This window comes from Archocentrus centrarchus, chromosome 6, assembly GCF_007364275.1.
Source record: "Archocentrus centrarchus isolate MPI-CPG fArcCen1 chromosome 6, fArcCen1, whole genome shotgun sequence".
Taxonomy (NCBI): Eukaryota; Metazoa; Chordata; class Actinopteri; order Cichliformes; family Cichlidae; genus Archocentrus; species Archocentrus centrarchus.
In genome coordinates this window covers 24,820,247-24,837,535 of record NC_044351.1, presented here as the reverse complement: position 1 = coordinate 24,837,535, position 17,289 = coordinate 24,820,247, and the positions used below count along the sequence as shown (strand labels likewise).

General features: G+C 38.8%; 2 protein-coding genes, 1 long non-coding RNA gene and 1 other non-coding gene across 4 annotated transcripts; 3 read left to right on the top strand and 1 right to left on the bottom strand.

Moving 5' to 3' along the window:
* The first annotated feature begins 287 nt into the window (after positions 1 to 287).
* trnar-acg (transfer RNA arginine (anticodon ACG)) lies at positions 288 to 360 on the top strand. The gene has a single exon. It is a non-coding gene; the product is annotated as a tRNA-Arg (tRNA).
* Positions 361 to 1,831: 1,471 nt separating this feature from the next.
* Positions 1,832 to 8,345, top strand: LOC115781466 (liver carboxylesterase 2-like). Its single transcript, XM_030731120.1, has 13 exons — positions 1,832 to 2,028; positions 3,003 to 3,195; positions 3,284 to 3,425; positions 3,711 to 3,844; positions 4,624 to 4,777; positions 4,870 to 4,974; positions 5,076 to 5,174; positions 5,306 to 5,449; positions 5,573 to 5,650; positions 5,739 to 5,886; positions 6,009 to 6,158; positions 6,252 to 6,324; positions 6,432 to 8,345. The coding sequence occupies exons 1-13, from the start codon at positions 1,953 to 1,955 to the stop codon at positions 6,616 to 6,618; spliced, it is 1,683 nt and encodes a 560-aa protein (XP_030586980.1). The 5' UTR covers positions 1,832 to 1,952; the 3' UTR covers positions 6,619 to 8,345.
* Positions 2,630 to 10,112, bottom strand: LOC115781469 (uncharacterized). Its single transcript, XR_004020084.1, has 4 exons — positions 9,982 to 10,112; positions 9,624 to 9,883; positions 4,735 to 4,789; positions 2,630 to 3,146 (listed from the first exon to the last, which is right to left on the bottom strand). It is a non-coding gene; the product is annotated as an uncharacterized LOC115781469 (long non-coding RNA).
* Positions 9,719 to 16,212, top strand: LOC115781467 (liver carboxylesterase 2-like). The gene is made up of 13 exons (XM_030731122.1): positions 9,719 to 9,890; positions 10,865 to 11,057; positions 11,146 to 11,287; positions 11,573 to 11,706; positions 12,486 to 12,639; positions 12,732 to 12,836; positions 12,938 to 13,036; positions 13,168 to 13,311; positions 13,435 to 13,512; positions 13,601 to 13,748; positions 13,871 to 14,020; positions 14,114 to 14,186; positions 14,300 to 16,212. The coding sequence occupies exons 1-13, from the start codon at positions 9,815 to 9,817 to the stop codon at positions 14,484 to 14,486; spliced, it is 1,683 nt and encodes a 560-aa protein (XP_030586982.1). The 5' UTR covers positions 9,719 to 9,814; the 3' UTR covers positions 14,487 to 16,212.
* Positions 16,213 to 17,289: the final 1,077 nt, after the last annotated feature.

Here is a 17,289-nt window from a genome sequence, read left to right as displayed (position 1 = left end):
TAATTTCGCATTTTCTTAAATGCATTGTGAGAATTTTTATAAAAGCAGTTTCCTTCTTGCGTCAAATATAGTGTCATATGAGAATCAAAATTAAGGCTAAAATGAATGTTTCTGTGACTAGCACACATTGACTAGTTAAAAGTCTTAAGGCCTTTACACACCGGACGCGTAAATTCTTACGAAACGCATCTGGTGTGAAACGGCCTTTAAAGATAATATTTGACTTCTGGTGATAAATCTAAGACTGAACTTTTAAATAAGAATGTGATACCGCTTTATTTCAGATCGGGCCAGTGGCGCAATGGATAACGCGTCTGACTACGGATCAGAAGATTCTAGGTTCGACTCCTGGCTGGCTCGAGAACATAATTTTTCGAAGTTCCTCTGTCAGAGGCCACTGTCTTCTTGATTTTTATATGATGGGACAACAGGCATAGTGGCTGCATTCCCATGCCATAGATTCCAATGAACAACACTGACCTAAATTGTCTCTGGAGATTGGAAAATGGAGACTGGACTCTTTTGTTTCTTGAAGGCGTTTCACCTCTCATCCGAAAGGCTTCTTCAGTTTTGACCAAAATATAAAATTCAAAGGCATGGATCACGTTGTTTTCCAATCGTGTCAGTGTAAATGTTAACTGGTAAATAGGTCAACAAACTCGCAGTTATACTGTATTTGAGACACAGCTTTTCAATAATTAATCTCAATCCTAATATTAAAACCACAAAATGATACAGTTGCAATTATCTTACCAAAAAAAAAAAAAAAAAAAAGAAAATCTAGAAAAGACGTCAGTCCGGACCGGAGTCGGTAGCAGACTATATGAACTTGCATAGTACAGAGAAATGTAGCCACAGTCATAAAAAGAGAGTCCACTTGCACAGCAGGAGTATCCAAAACGAACCAATATCAATATTTTTCCCAACATGATCTGCGTTCTTTATTTAAAATGGCTTATCCTCCCAAACCTGTACCAGCTGTGGCTGTCGGAGAGCTATCATCTATCAGTGAAGCTGAGATTAGATTAGATTAGAAACGGTTAAACTGGGAACATTAAAGTAGTTTTCCTCTAAATCTCATTACTCATTTTTATCCAGTAATGGCAGAAATAATGAAATTCTCCATTTAAAAAATTAGATTAGTAGATTAAAATTTTACTGATTAATTATTCAAACAATGAAATGGTCATAAACTGAACTGTCATAAACTGTCATAAACAGCTCTCCCCTGCCCGAACTGAATCAGCCCACCAGCCACTCAATCCTATAGCGTTACTGTAACCCCCCCCCCTTTTTTTTTTCAATATTAAATTTAATAAATGTTTTTAAATTTATTTATTTGTCAATAAAAAGTATGAAGTCTATGTATTTATGATTCAAGTATGTTCCCCAGTTTCCCGGTTGAGGAACATCTATAAATTATTATAACTTCCTTTTCTTCTAATATTTTGTACTACGAGTACAACCAATGAACATACATCCTCCTGAGCACAATTCCCGACTGTGGCAATACCCCTGTCTGTCTGCGTGGGTCGTGGGAAATGCAGGGCAAACAAAAATAACTGCACTTGTATTAATTATTGTATCATTATTTAAGAGCCAGTGACACACCGTGGTCTCACATGCACTGACTTTGAACCAGGTTCACATTCTGAGCTTTTCAGAAAGACCGATGAAAAAAACCTTTGTGAGAAAAAGATGTGAATTAAGATGGCAGTGAAGGAGGCGGTAGTTAGGAAAGAGCAAGAATACAGGACTCACTCCATCGTATAGTTGAACTTCAATAACCTGGTAAACTGACCGAATTGCGTCACATCCTGCAAGATATACTGCTTCTCCGTGTGAACGATAAAAGGAGAAAGCTTCACAAGAGGACGCACTCTCTCGGACTCTTGGCTCTTCCGTCACTTCTTGCAAAAATCCGCCGAGTGTCGTAATCAACAGAGTCGACCATGAAGTTGCACACAAAGCCGACTTTCTGCTTCCTGATCTCCTTTTTATTCCTCTGTGCTGTTGCAGATCTTCAGGGTAAGTGGGAGAAATTAGTTTTTAGCAAAAATGATCTCTGTGACAACACTTGAATTATGTCTAATTTATGTCTTTGTGTTTGTTTAACCTACATATAGTACATGTTTTTGCACGAGTCCCTGGTGAGAAAGATCGCAACAACATTAACTGCTTAAATCTGGCAAAGCTATTCAATCATGACACTGTTATCTGATGAGCGCACCGTAGCTGTATCTTAGATACGTTACCCTAAATAAGAATGAACCAAAGGTTGTTAACTTTTTTGTTCTACCTGTTCTCATTCTGCGGGCATAACGGCAGGTGACCTCTTACCTACAACGCTTATTCATTGGGTTTAAAGGTGAAAGATGGCAAAGATGGCAAGTTGAGCCCATGGGAGAGGATTGAGGGTAAATTATTTCAATGGGACAGGGTGCAAGTGTTAATTACGCAAACTTCTTTGTTTTCTGACTTCGTGCTGATAAGGAATAAATAAAGTATTGCAGTGATTGTAAAAAAGGAACAAACAAATACACAGAATTCAAACTCAACTCTGTTTATTCACCAGCATAATTTTTAATTAATTACAAAGTATGACTTTTGGTCAGACTATTAAAGCCACTTTAAAAAACAAAGTACAAAGGTGTGATATTTCTAATCAGGGTGTGTCTGTGTAGCCTGATCAACAGCACGGAATTAGTGTGAATGACTGAAAGAGCATAATGCACCAAATGGTCTGCATCAATAATAATTTTAATTAGGAATTTGACAATCAATAATTGTGGGAATTATATTGTCCACAGCAAAATGTGACTTTTTGGTGCTTATTTTCTAAAAATAGCCATCCCAACTCCTGAAGAGGAATACAGCAGTTTCACACTTGAGCAGACTGACCCAGCAGTTTGGCATATCACACATTTGTCTGTCAGTTATAATTTCTGAGTAAACTTGTAGATTTACATGATGATTCTCACTGAGTTGTAATATCCTGACAGCACCTGTAGTCCACACAAAGCTCGGGAGTCTGAAAGGTGAGTATGTGAGTGTAAAGGGGAAGGAGAGCGGGGTCCACGCCTTCCTGGGTGTTCCGTTTGCCAAGCCACCTTTGGGCCCTTCCTTGAGACTGGCTCCACCTCAGCCTGTAGAAGGATGGGAAGGAGCGAGAGATGCCACTCAGCAGCCACCAATGTAAGAAACATGATTTTCAGTTTTTGCAAAACACGCTTAGAGAAATTATTGGCTGTATTTATTTATAATGATATTTTCTCTCTTGAAGGTGTATTCAGTCTAAGCAAATTCTTTTGGATCTCCTTGATCAACTCGGTGCAATGCTGCCTGATATCCCAGACATCTCTGAAGACTGTCTTTACCTCAACATTTACACTCCTGCAAAAAGAGCTAATGATGCCAAGCTCCCAGTAAGAACCCTTTGAAGCAGGTTTTGAGTGATGCTTGTCAGTTTCTGAAATTTTGAAAAGTTCAGTGTTCTTGGAGAAGCTGGTTTTAATCCTTTCAAGGAATTTTTAATCACAGTCTGAATAAAGATGCTCGTCTTTAGAACCCAACTGCAAGTGTCTTACCTTTAAACTAAAATGTAATATTTTTGTCTGTTTAATGTTTAAAAAATTAGTTATTGCAGCTTGCTTTAAACTCCAAAAGGACCTCTAAGCTTTGAAGGAAAGTTCTATTATTGTTCTTTCCAGGTCATGGTCTGGATCCATGGTGGGGGCTTTGCATTGGGATCGGCTTCAGTATATGATGGCTCTGCTCTGGCTGCTTACCAGGATGTGGTTGTGGTTCTGATCCAGTATCGATTGGGACTTCTGGGTTTTCTCAGGTAAATAAATTTGATTTAGAACATACTGGGGTTTTTGCTGTTGTTGTTAGTTGATCTGAGATGATGAAGAATTCAAAGTTGACTCACTTTCATCAAACAGTGTCAACACAGTTTGATCAGTTTTGACAGCATTACCCTGTCACTCAGCTTCAACAAATGTGTGGAGGTGGTATTAGCTCCCCAGGCATGTACAGCATAAAGAGACAACTGGACTCCAATGCTGCACTTTAGAGACCACGCACTGCCAGCTGCTGCCAGTCACATTGGACTCTGTGTTGAAATTCCACAGTAACCCCAAATTTATCAATTGTTTTCTCTGGAACTTGAAATCAGTTCCCTTTCCAATCACAAACATTTGTCAAATTGACCATGTTTCACCACGGCTTTGTTCAGTTTCAGTTGGGACAAAGACTGCTTCTCCTGATTTTACAGCTAATAGTTGGAACTCCTATGATTGCCAACGAGGCTATAAAAATGCATCCACTTCAGTGTTAGACCTGCTGTAATATTGTATGTCATATCATATCATGTCATCAATATTTAATTGTAGAGGCTATCTCCGAGGCTTAACAGCAGCAGATGGCACTTCTTATCTTTTTATGTGAGGGTAAAGGGAGCCCCAATTGAACTGAGATACAAGAGTGATTGTATGTGAGGGCAAGGGCCTCACATGTTTTATCACAGATCATCTGCTTTAAAAACATGGATAGAAGTGTCTTGTGAAAAGATGTTTCAATCAGGAAACAGACGTTACAAAAACTGCATTTCGTTCTATCCAGCACTGGAGATGAGCACATTTCAGGGAACTTTGGTCTGCTGGACCAGGTTGAAGCTCTCAAGTGGATCCAGCAGCACATTCACAACTTTGGAGGAGACCCAGGATCAGTTACCATATTTGGGGAGTCTGCTGGTGGAGTGAGCGTGTCCCTCCTGGTAAGGATCGATCTGCAGAAAAAGGATTTTAAATAAATGATTTTTGCTCTTGAACAAAACCTTAATATTTGTTCTGTTACTTGAATCAACAGCTTCTGTCACCACTGTCTGATGGGCTGTTTCACCGTGCCATTGCTGAGAGTGGCACAGCTGCAATGGATGCACTTATGACAAATAATCCTTTACCAGTGGCACAGGTTAATTATCCATGTTGTTCTTGCATTGCAGAATAATGCCAATATTACAATAGATTTGTTGTACTAAATATTTGACGTTCATATCTTACATTTACCCTCAGGCACTTGCAAATGCATCTGGCTGTAGCCTTGAAAGCACAAAGAAGATCGGTGACTGCATGAGAAACCTCGATATTGAAACCATAGTGGGCTTTACACAGGTGAGATAATGGGTACAAACCTGATGTAGACTGCTGATTAGCTGAATATGATTATAATGTTTATGAAGCCCTCCTTTCTTCCTCAGCTGTTTTATTGCAGCTTTTACTTTTGTACATTTTATTCTCTCAAGGATCAAAAATTGAGATTTCAAATAAATGTTGACGGACATTTCCTGACAAAACCTGTGGATGAGCTGTTCCGTAAACATGAACTCCACACTCTACCATTCATGACTGGTGTCAATAATGACGAAGCGGGATGGATGCTTACAACAGTAAGTGTTACAGAAACTTGTAAATAAAAAGCATATACATCTCAGAAAGAGCTTATTGAAATTTGCTTTTGTTTAGCAATTATGAAAATTGTGGAATTTAATTGTGGCTTGGTCTTCCTTTAGTTCTTTGCTCCACAAAACTGGACAGAAGGAATGGATCGGGAGCAAGTTGTGAACATAGTGTCCCTCTTCTACCCCAGTGTAAGACAGACACTTCCTGATATTACAACGTTACTGTTCCTCAGCCTGCTCAAGCTCATATGACTGATGTGTCACTTATTTCTGCAAGCCTAAAGATGCATTCATGAGAGATTTGATAGCTGATGAATATATCGGAAATGGTGAAGACCGTGTGAAAAATAGAGATGGGTACACCAAGATCCTTGGAGATATGTTTTTCAACATTCCAGCAGTTAAAGCTGCTAATGCTCACAGAGGTAAAGGTTTTTCCCTTTTAAGCAAAAGCTGATATAAATCTGTCTAAAAACCAGCACTTGATATTTATTGTCACACACTTTTATTAACAACTTTTATTAACACCCTTTTGTTTACTACTTAGACGCAGGTGCTCCTGTATACCTGTATGAGTACCAGCATCCTCCTAAATTCCTGCAGCAAAAAAGGCCGAGCTTTGTGGGGAGTGACCATGCAGATGAAATTTTTACAGTGTTGGGATTTTGCTTCACAACTACCCATGTTAAATTAACCGGTAAGACAATATAAAAAAGCTGTTTCTCAACACAGCACTAGATATGTTTTGTTTTCTTGAGTGTAAAATGCATCGCAACATGATCATTTTTAGATTCATGTCCTGAGGATGAGGAACAGTTGAGCAGAATGATGATGAGCTACTGGGGGAATTTTGCTCGCACAGGGTAGGAATTGCTAATAGTTGTAAATTTACATTTCACATATTTAATAACTCAAACATGTTCCTAACGTGTGTGTGTGTGTGTGTGTGTGTGTGTGTGTGTGTGTGTAGATCTCCTAATGGGGATAACCTTGTCCACTGGCCAAAGTATGGAGCTGATGAAAAGTATCTGGCGATTGGTTTAAAAAAGCAGGTAACTGGTCAGTACCTGAAGAAGGACCAGTTTGTTTTCCTTACTCAGACTCTACCAGAGAAGATCAAACAGCATGAGGAAAATGCAGAGCACAGAGAGTTGTAGAACACACACATCTCTTCTCTTTGTGCCATTGTTTTTAAAAATATTTGGCTAAGTCAAAATTCAGATACTAAACAGTCTTTGCACATACTGTGAAATATTAGTGTGGACTGACACATTTGTTGTCTGTTTAATGATCCCTATTCTCATATAAAATGAAAAAGAATTTTGGTCCAGCACTGTAAGCATACAGTTGTAGACAGATATTTAGAGCCACTCATCATGGCAAGTGTTTTTTTTTTTTTTTTTTTAACTTTTCTCTTTCAAGGGTGGAATGACTGCACAGCATACATCTTTAATGACTTTCAAAAACAAGAAATGGGTGCACAAGTTTGAAATGATTTGGGGTTTTCACAAATCTACACAGGGTCAAAAGTATAGATACAGGCTCTAATACATACATACATACATACATCCCCGCTAATATTTGGGTAAATGTCCCTTAGCAAGCAATACCTCTACCAGAAACTTTTGGTAACCATCAACAAGCTTCTGGCATCATCCTGGCTGGATATTTGAACATATTTCTTGCTAGAATTGGTAGTTTATTTAAATTGGTTGGTTTCTTGGCACAGACCTGAGTTTTAAGCATTATCCACAAATATTCAATAGGGTTGAGGCGTTAGGGCTTTGGGAAGGCCATTTCAGAAGCTTAATGTAAGCCTGAGTTTAGATTATTGTCCTGTTGGAACACACTATTGTGTCCATGTTTCAACTGTCTGGCTGTTGAGTTAATGTGACTATGAAGAATTTGGAGGTAGTCCTGTATCTTTAATATTCCATCCACTTTGGGCACTGTACCAGTATCACTGGCAGCAAAATGGCACCAGAGCATGATGCTACCATCACCATGCTTAACAGTTGGCACATTTCTGTTAGGTTTGAAAGCCTCACCTTTACTGCTCCAAACATACCTCTTGTCATTGTGGCCAAATAGTTTAATCTTTGTCTCCTCTAACTAACCTTTCTCCAGAAGGCACTTTGTTTATCCATGTGGGCAGCTGTAAATTTTAGTTGAGCTTGAAGGTGTTGATTTTGGACCAGGAGCTTCTTTATCGGTTGTTACTCTCTCAGTCCATGGTGGTGTAAAACGTGCTTCACTGTAGACAGTGATACTGGTGCTCCAGGAGTTTCCAGCTTATGGCAGGCTTGAAGTTTCGTGGTTCCTGGGTTGTTTCTGAACATTCTAAGCAGTTTCCTCTCAGTGTCAGTTTGGGTCTTCTTCCAGGCCATGGCAAAGTGGTGACACATCTAAATAACTTGTACTTAGGTACAGTTGTTTAAACCGATTGTCCTTCAATCTGCAGTTTGTTAGAAATGGTCCATTAAGCTTCTGGAATAGATTGCTCAAACCCCCAACCTCAACTGTAAACAAAATTTGTGGACTATGCTTAAAAGCCAGGTCTGTGCCAACAAACCAACTAATTTAAACATAATGTATCAATTCTGCCAAGAAGAGTGTGGTCACATATTCAGCTAGAATTATGCCAGAAACTTGTTGATAGTCTGGTCAGGTGCAACTTGCGGGACATTCGACCAAATATTAGTGGGGGTATATGTATACTTTTGACCCTGTGTGTGCAAGTGACATGTTTGCTGTGAGCTGAAGTGCAGGAAGCGCAGGTTTAAGTCCTGATCTGTCGCTCTTTGCTGCGTGTCTCCCCCCCATCTGTCCTCCTGCCTTCCTGTCACTCTCTACTGCCAATAAAAAGCCACTGTGGCCAAAAAAATAAAAAAGATGTATGCTGTCAATCATTACACCCTGGAAAAATTGAAAAAAATTCATCAAAAGCCCAAAATTACTATGCCATTCATGCGCATGATGAGTGGATGTAAATATTTGATTACAACTGTGGGTTATATAAAATAATCCTTTATAATGACAGCATTTTTGTTTTGTATCCTGTAAAGCACTGATGGGTAAACCACTCTGGATGTTATTATAATTACAATCAAAATGTAACCGTGCAAGTGAAATAAAATAGCAGTGAAAAGAGAAATCATCCCTTTAGGTGAAATTTCAGAACAGCTGTCTTGTATTACAGTGTGATACACATACAAAACATTAAAATAAAAAAATGTGAAAGCCTGGTTCTTTTCATTTTTTCCTCTTGTCAGTGACAAGAGCTCTTGAGCTGAAAAGCTCCCAGAAGTCTAAGAATTTCAGGCATATGGCATTTGAAATCATACAAAGGAACACTTTAAAAAGGTGAATCATTCATATACTGGGTTTACATTTAGAATATTTCAAGTATCAACCTACTTAATTTGACATTAATTTAATAGTGACAGAAATAAATCAATAATGCTTTAGGAGATATTATTATTATTATTGCAAATATTATTAAAGCTGCAGTCTATGTGGCTCCATAGTGTAGTGGAGACGCAAATCTCCTTTGGGGTTGTATGATGAAGGGCATCCGGCAAAACACTCTGGCACAGTCAAACATGCGGAGCTGCCCAATGTGGCGACCCCTTGTGAGATGGGAGCAGGTGAAAGTAGCTTTCTATTAGTAAAGCTGCAGTTTAAAGTTAGGCAAACACTGTGTCAGCCATTTAAACAAACAATGAGTTCATTATATTATGTACTAAGCCTGTTTATTAAAACATGTACACTTTATATTTCAGGTACTTCAATTAAATCTAGATTATGTCAAGCACCAGTTTAGCTGAGTTAAATTGTAATAGTTTGTTTGTATGTGAATTGATTAGTGTTACCTGATAACTTAGCACGTCATCTATTAAAATATGGCCACTTTTGGCTCCAACAACCAAGATGGCATCACAAACTGATTGGCAATGTCAAGGTAGCTACAGTATGTCTATCTGGTAGAGTGCACGCAAATCACTGAATCTTTAGGTCAAAGGGCAAAAACAAGTTTGCTGTCTCTCAGAAAATTTCATCTTCTATGAAAAGATATACATTTTTCAAAAAAATTAGTCCAAAGAAAAATGAAAAACGTATTCAAGACACATACAAAAATAGAAAAAAGAAATATTGGACTCACTCCATCGTATGGTTGAACTTCAATCCCCTGGTAAACTGACCGAATTGCGTCACACCCTGCAAGATATACTGCTTCTCCGTGTGAACGATAAAAGGAGAAAGCTTCACAAGAGGACGCACTCTCTCGGACTCTTGGCTCTTCCGTCACTTCTTGCAAAAATCCGGCGAGTGTCGTAATCAACAGAGTCGACCATGAAGTTGCACACAAAGCCGACTTTCTGCTTCCTGATCTCCTTTTTATTCCTCTGTGCTGTTGCAGATCTTCAGGGTAAGTGGGAGAAATTAGTTTTTAGCAAAATGATCTCTGTGACAACACTTGAATTATGTCTAATTTATGTCTTTGTGTTTGTTTAACCTACATATAGTACATGTTTTTGCACGAGTCCCTGGTGAGAAAGATCGCAACAACATTAACTGCTTAAATCTGGCAAAGCTATTCAATCATGACACTGTTATCTGATGAGCGCACCGTAGCTGTATCTTAGATACGTTACCCTAAATAAGAATGAACTAAAGGTTAACTTTTTTGTTCTACCTGTTCTCATTCTGCGGGCATAACGGCAGGTGACCTCTTACCTACAACGCTTATTCATTGGGTTTAAAGGTGAAAGATGGCAAATAACCAAGCAAGTTGAGCCCATGGGAGAGGATTGAGGGTAAATTATTTCAATGGGACAGGGTGCAAGTGTTAATTACGCAAACTTCTTTGTTTTCTGACTTCGTGCTGATAAGGAATAAATAAAGTATTGCAGTGATTGTAAAAAAGGAACAAACAAATACACAGAATTCAAACTCAACTCTGTTTATTCACCAGCATAATTTTTAATTAATTACAAAGTATGACTTTTGGTCAGACTATTAAAGCCACTTTAAAAAAACAAAGTACAAAGGTGTGATATTTCTAATCAGGGTGTGTCTGTGTAGCCTGATCAACAGCACGGAATTAGTGTGAATGACTGAAAGAGCATAATGCACCAAATGGTCTGCATCAATAATAATTTTAATTAGGAATTTGACAATCAATAATTGTGGGAATTATATTGTCCACAGCAAAATGTGACTTTTTGGTGCTTATTTTCTAAAAATAGCCATCCCAACTCCTGAAGAGGAATACAGCAGTTTCACACTTGAGCAGACTGACCCAGCAGTTTGGCATATCACACATTTGTCTGTCAGTTATAATTTCTGAGTAAACTTGTAGATTTACATGATGATTCTCACTGAGTTGTAATATCCTGACAGCACCTGTAGTCCACACAAAGCTCGGGAGTCTGAAAGGTGAGTATGTGAGTGTAAAGGGGAAGGAGAGCGGGGTCCACGCCTTCCTGGGTGTTCCGTTTGCCAAGCCACCTTTGGGCCCTTCCTTGAGACTGGCTCCACCTCAGCCTGTAGAAGGATGGGAAGGAGCGAGAGATGCCACTCAGCAACCACCAATGTAAGAAACATGTTTTTCAGTTTTTGCAAAACACGCTTAGAGAAATTATTGGCTGTATTTATTTATAATGATATTTTCTCTCTTGAAGGTGTATTCAGTCTAAGCAAATTCTTTTGGATCTCCTTGATCAACTCGGTGCAATGCTGCCTGATATCCCAGACATCTCTGAAGACTGTCTTTACCTCAACATTTACACTCCTGCAAAAAGAGCTAATGATGCCAAGCTCCCAGTAAGAACCCTTTGAAGCAGGTTTTGAGTGATGCTTGTCAGTTTCTGAAATTTTGAAAAGTTCAGTGTTCTTGGAGAAGCTGGTTTTAATCCTTTCAAGGAATTTTTAATCACAGTCTGAATAAAGATGCTCGTCTTTAGAACCCAACTGCAAGTGTCTTACCTTTAAACTAAAATGTAATATTTTTGTCTGTTTAATGTTTAAAAAATTAGTTATTGCAGCTTGCTTTAAACTCCAAAAGGACCTCTAAGCTTTGAAGGAAAGTTCTATTATTGTTCTTTCCAGGTCATGGTCTGGATCCATGGTGGGGGCTTTGCATTGGGATCGGCTTCAGTATATGATGGCTCTGCTCTGGCTGCTTACCAGGATGTGGTTGTGGTTCTGATCCAGTATCGATTGGGACTTCTGGGTTTTCTCAGGTAAATAAATTTGATTTAGAACATACTGGGGTTTTTGCTGTTGTTGTTAGTTGATCTGAGATGATGAAGAATTCAAAGTTGACTCACTTTCATCAAACAGTGTCAACACAGTTTGATCAGTTTTGACAGCATTACCCTGTCACTCAGCTTCAACAAATGTGTGGAGGTGGTATTAGCTCCCCAGGCATGTACAGCATAAAGAGACAACTGGACTCCAATGCTGCACTTTAGAGACCACGCACTGCCAGCTGCTGCCAGTCACATTGGACTCTGTGTTGAAATTCCACAGTAACCCCAAATTTATCAATTGTTTTCTCTGGAACTTGAAATCAGTTCCCTTTCCAATCACAAACATTTGTCAAATTGACCATGTTTCACCACGGCTTTGTTCAGTTTCAGTTGGGACAAAGACTGCTTCTCCTGATTTTACAGCTAATAGTTGGAACTCCTATGATTGCCAACGAGGCTATAAAAATGCATCCACTTCAGTGTTAGACCTGCTGTAATATTGTATGTCATATCATATCATGTCATCAATATTTAATTGTAGAGGCTATCTCCGAGGCTTAACAGCAGCAGATGGCACTTCTTATCTTTTTATGTGAGGGTAAAGGGAGCCCCAATTGAACTGAGATACAAGAGTGATTGTATGTGAGGGCAAGGGCCTCACATGTTTTATCACAGATCATCTGCTTTAAAAACATGGATAGAAGTGTCTTGTGAAAAGATGTTTCAATCAGGAAACAGACGTTACAAAAACTGCATTTCGTTCTATCCAGCACTGGAGATGAGCACATTTCAGGGAACTTTGGTCTGCTGGACCAGGTTGAAGCTCTCAAGTGGATCCAGCAGCACATTCACAACTTTGGAGGAGACCCAGGATCAGTTACCATATTTGGGGAGTCTGCTGGTGGAGTGAGCGTGTCCCTCCTGGTAAGGATCGATCTGCAGAAAAAGGATTTTAAATAAATGATTTTTGCTCTTGAACAAAACCTTAATATTTGTTCTGTTACTTGAATCAACAGCTTCTGTCACCACTGTCTGATGGGCTGTTTCACCGTGCCATTGCTGAGAGTGGCACAGCTGCAATGGATGCACTTATGACAAATAATCCTTTACCAGTGGCACAGGTTAATTATCCATGTTGTTCTTGCATTGCAGAATAATGCCAATATTACAATAGATTTGTTGTACTAAATATTTGACGTTCATATCTTACATTTACCCTCAGGCACTTGCAAATGCATCTGGCTGTAGCCTTGAAAGCACAAAGAAGATCGGTGACTGCATGAGAAACCTCGATATTGAAACCATAGTGGGCTTTACACAGGTGAGATAATGGGTACAAACCTGATGTAGACTGCTGATTAGCTGAATATGATTATAATGTTTATGAAGCCCTCCTTTCTTCCTCAGCTGTTTTATTGCAGCTTTTACTTTTGTACATTTTATTCTCTCAAGGATCAAAAATTGAGATTTCAAATAAATGTTGACGGACATTTCCTGACAAAACCTGTGGATGAGCTGTTCCGTAAACATGAACTCCACACTCTACCATTCATGACTGGTGTCAATAATGACGAAGCGGGATGGATGCTTACAACAGTAAGTGTTACAGAAACTTGTAAATAAAAAGCATATACATCTCAGAAAGAGCTTATTGAAATTTGCTTTTGTTTAGCAATTATGAAAATTGTGGAATTTAATTGTGGCTTGGTCTTCCTTTAGTTCTTTGCTCCACAAAACTGGACAGAAGGAATGGATCGGGAGCAAGTTGTGAACATAGTGTCCCTCTTCTACCCCAGTGTAAGACAGACACTTCCTGATATTACAACGTTACTGTTCCTCAGCCTGCTCAAGCTCATATGACTGATGTGTCACTTATTTCTGCAAGCCTAAAGATGCATTCATGAGAGATTTGATAGCTGATGAATATATCGGAAATGGTGAAGACCGTGTGAAAAATAGAGATGGGTACACCAAGATCCTTGGAGATATGTTTTTCAACATTCCAGCAGTTAAAGCTGCTAATGCTCACAGAGGTAAAGGTTTTTCCCTTTTAAGCAAAAGCTGATATAAATCTGTCTAAAAACCAGCACTTGATATTTATTGTCACACACTTTTATTAACAACTTTTATTAACACCCTTTTGTTTACTACTTAGACGCAGGTGCTCCTGTATACCTGTATGAGTACCAGCATCCTCCTAAATTCCTGCAGCAAAAAAGGCCGAGCTTTGTGGGGAGTGACCATGCAGATGAAATTTTTACAGTGTTGGGATTTTGCTTCACAACTACCCATGTTAAATTAACCGGTAAGACAATATAAAAAAGCTGTTTCTCAACACAGCACTAGATATGTTTTGTTTTCTTGAGTGTAAAATGCATCGCAACATGATCATTTTTAGATTCATGTCCTGAGGATGAGGAACAGTTGAGCAGAATGATGATGAGCTACTGGGGGAATTTTGCTCGCACAGGGTAGGAATTGCTAATAGTTGTAAATTTACATTTCACATATTTAATAACTCAAACATGTTCCTAACGTGTGTGTGTGTGTGTGTGTGTGTGTGTGTGTGTGTGTGTGTGTGTAGATCTCCTAATGGGGATAACCTTGTCCACTGGCCAAAGTATGGAGCTGATGAAAAGTATCTGGCGATTGGTTTAAAAAAGCAGGTAACTGGTCAGTACCTGAAGAAGGACCAGTTTGTTTTCCTTACTCAGACTCTACCAGAGAAGATCAAACAGCATGAGGAAAATGCAGAGCACAGAGAGTTGTAGAACACACACATCTCTTCTCTTTGTGCCATTGTTTTTAAAAATATTTGGCTAAGTCAAAATTCAGATACTAAACAGTCTTTGCACATACTGTGAAATATTAGTGTGGACTGACACATTTGTTGTCTGTTTAATGATCCCTATTCTCATATAAAATGAAAAAGAATTTTGGTCCAGCACTGTAAGCATACAGTTGTAGACAGATATTTAGAGCCACTCATCATGGCAAGTGTTTTTTTTTTTTTTTTTTAACTTTTCTCTTTCAAGGGTGGAATGACTGCACAGCATACATCTTTAATGACTTTCAAAAACAAGAAATGGGTGCACAAGTTTGAAATGATTTGGGGTTTTCACAAATCTACACAGGGTCAAAAGTATAGATACAGGCTCTAATACATACATACATACATACATCCCCGCTAATATTTGGGTAAATGTCCCTTAGCAAGCAATACCTCTACCAGAAACTTTTGGTAACCATCAACAAGCTTCTGGCATCATCCTGGCTGGATATTTGAACATATTTCTTGCTAGAATTGGTAGTTTATTTAAATTGGTTGGTTTCTTGGCACAGACCTGAGTTTTAAGCATTATCCACAAATATTCAATAGGGTTGAGGCGTTAGGGCTTTGGGAAGGCCATTTCAGAAGCTTAATGTAAGCCTGAGTTTAGATTATTGTCCTGTTGGAACACACTATTGTGTCCATGTTTCAACTGTCTGGCTGTTGAGTTAATGTGACTATGAAGAATTTGGAGGTAGTCCTGTATCTTTAATATTCCATCCACTTTGGGCACTGTACCAGTATCACTGGCAGCAAAATGGCACCAGAGCATGATGCTACCATCACCATGCTTAACAGTTGGCACATTTCTGTTAGGTTTGAAAGCCTCACCTTTACTGCTCCAAACATACCTCTTGTCATTGTGGCCAAATAGTTTAATCTTTGTCTCCTCTAACTAACCTTTCTCCAGAAGGCACTTTGTTTATCCATGTGGGCAGCTGTAAATTTTAGTTGAGCTTGAAGGTGTTGATTTTGGACCAGGAGCTTCTTTATCGGTTGTTACTCTCTCAGTCCATGGTGGTGTAAAACGTGCTTCACTGTAGACAGTGATACTGGTGCTCCAGGAGTTTCCAGCTTATGGCAGGCTTGAAGTTTCGTGGTTCCTGGGTTGTTTCTGAACATTCTAAGCAGTTTCCTCTCAGTGTCAGTTTGGGTCTTCTTCCAGGCCATGGCAAAGTGGTGACACATCTAAATAACTTGTACTTAGGTACAGTTGTTTAAACCGATTGTCCTTCAATCTGCAGTTTGTTAGAAATGGTCCATTAAGCTTCTGGAATAGATTGCTCAAACCCCCAACCTCAACTGTAAACAAAATTTGTGGACTATGCTTAAAAGCCAGGTCTGTGCCAACAAACCAACTAATTTAAACATAATGTATCAATTCTGCCAAGAAGAGTGTGGTCACATATTCAGCTAGAATTATGCCAGAAACTTGTTGATAGTCTGGTCAGGTGCAACTTGCGGGACATTCGACCAAATATTAGTGGGGGTATATGTATACTTTTGACCCTGTGTGTGCAAGTGACATGTTTGCTGTGAGCTGAAGTGCAGGAAGCGCAGGTTTAAGTCCTGATCTGTCGCTCTTTGCTGCGTGTCTCCCCCCCATCTGTCCTCCTGCCTTCCTGTCACTCTCTACTGCCAATAAAAAGCCACTGTGGCCAAAAAAATAAAAAAGATGTATGCTGTCAATCATTACACCCTGGAAAAATTGAAAAAAATTCATCAAAAGCCCAAAATTACTATGCCATTCATGCGCATGATGAGTGGATGTAAATATTTGATTACAACTGTGGGTTATATAAAATAATCCTTTATAATGACAGCATTTTTGTTTTGTATCCTGTAAAGCACTGATGGGTAAACCACTCTGGATGTTATTATAATTACAATCAAAATGTAACCGTGCAAGTGAAATAAAATAGCAGTGAAAAGAGAAATCATCCCTTTAGGTGAAATTTCAGAACAGCTGTCTTGTATTACAGTGTGATACACATACAAAACATTAAAATAAAAAAATGTGAAAGCCTGGTTCTTTTCATTTTTTCCTCTTGTCAGTGACAAGAGCTCTTGAGCTGAAAAGCTCCCAGAAGTCTAAGAATTTCAGGCATATGGCATTTGAAATCATACAAAGGAACACTTTAAAAAGGTGAATCATTCATATACTGGGTTTACATTTAGAATATTTCAAGTATCAACCTACTTAATTTGACATTAATTTAATAGTGACAGAAATAAATCAATAATGCTTTAGGAGATATTATTATTATTATTGCAAATATTATTAAAGCTGCAGTCTATGTGGCTCCATAGTGTAGTGGAGACGCAAATCTCCTTTGGGGTTGTATGATGAAGGGCATCCGGCAAAACACTCTGGCACAGTCAAACATGCGGAGCTGCCCAATGTGGCGACCCCTTGTGAGATGGGAGCAGGTGAAAGTAGCTTTCTATTAGTAAAGCTGCAGTTTAAAGTTAGGCAAACACTGTGTCAGCCATTTAAACAAACAATGAGTTCATTATATTATGTACTAAGCCTGTTTATTAAAACATGTACACTTTATATTTCAGGTACTTCAATTAAATCTAGATTATGTCAAGCACCAGTTTAGCTGAGTTAAATTGTAATAGTTTGTTTGTATGTGAATTGATTAGTGTTACCTGATAACTTAGCACGTCATCTATTAAAATATGGCCACTTTTGGCTCCAACAACCAAGATGGCATCACAAACTGATTGGCAATGTCAAG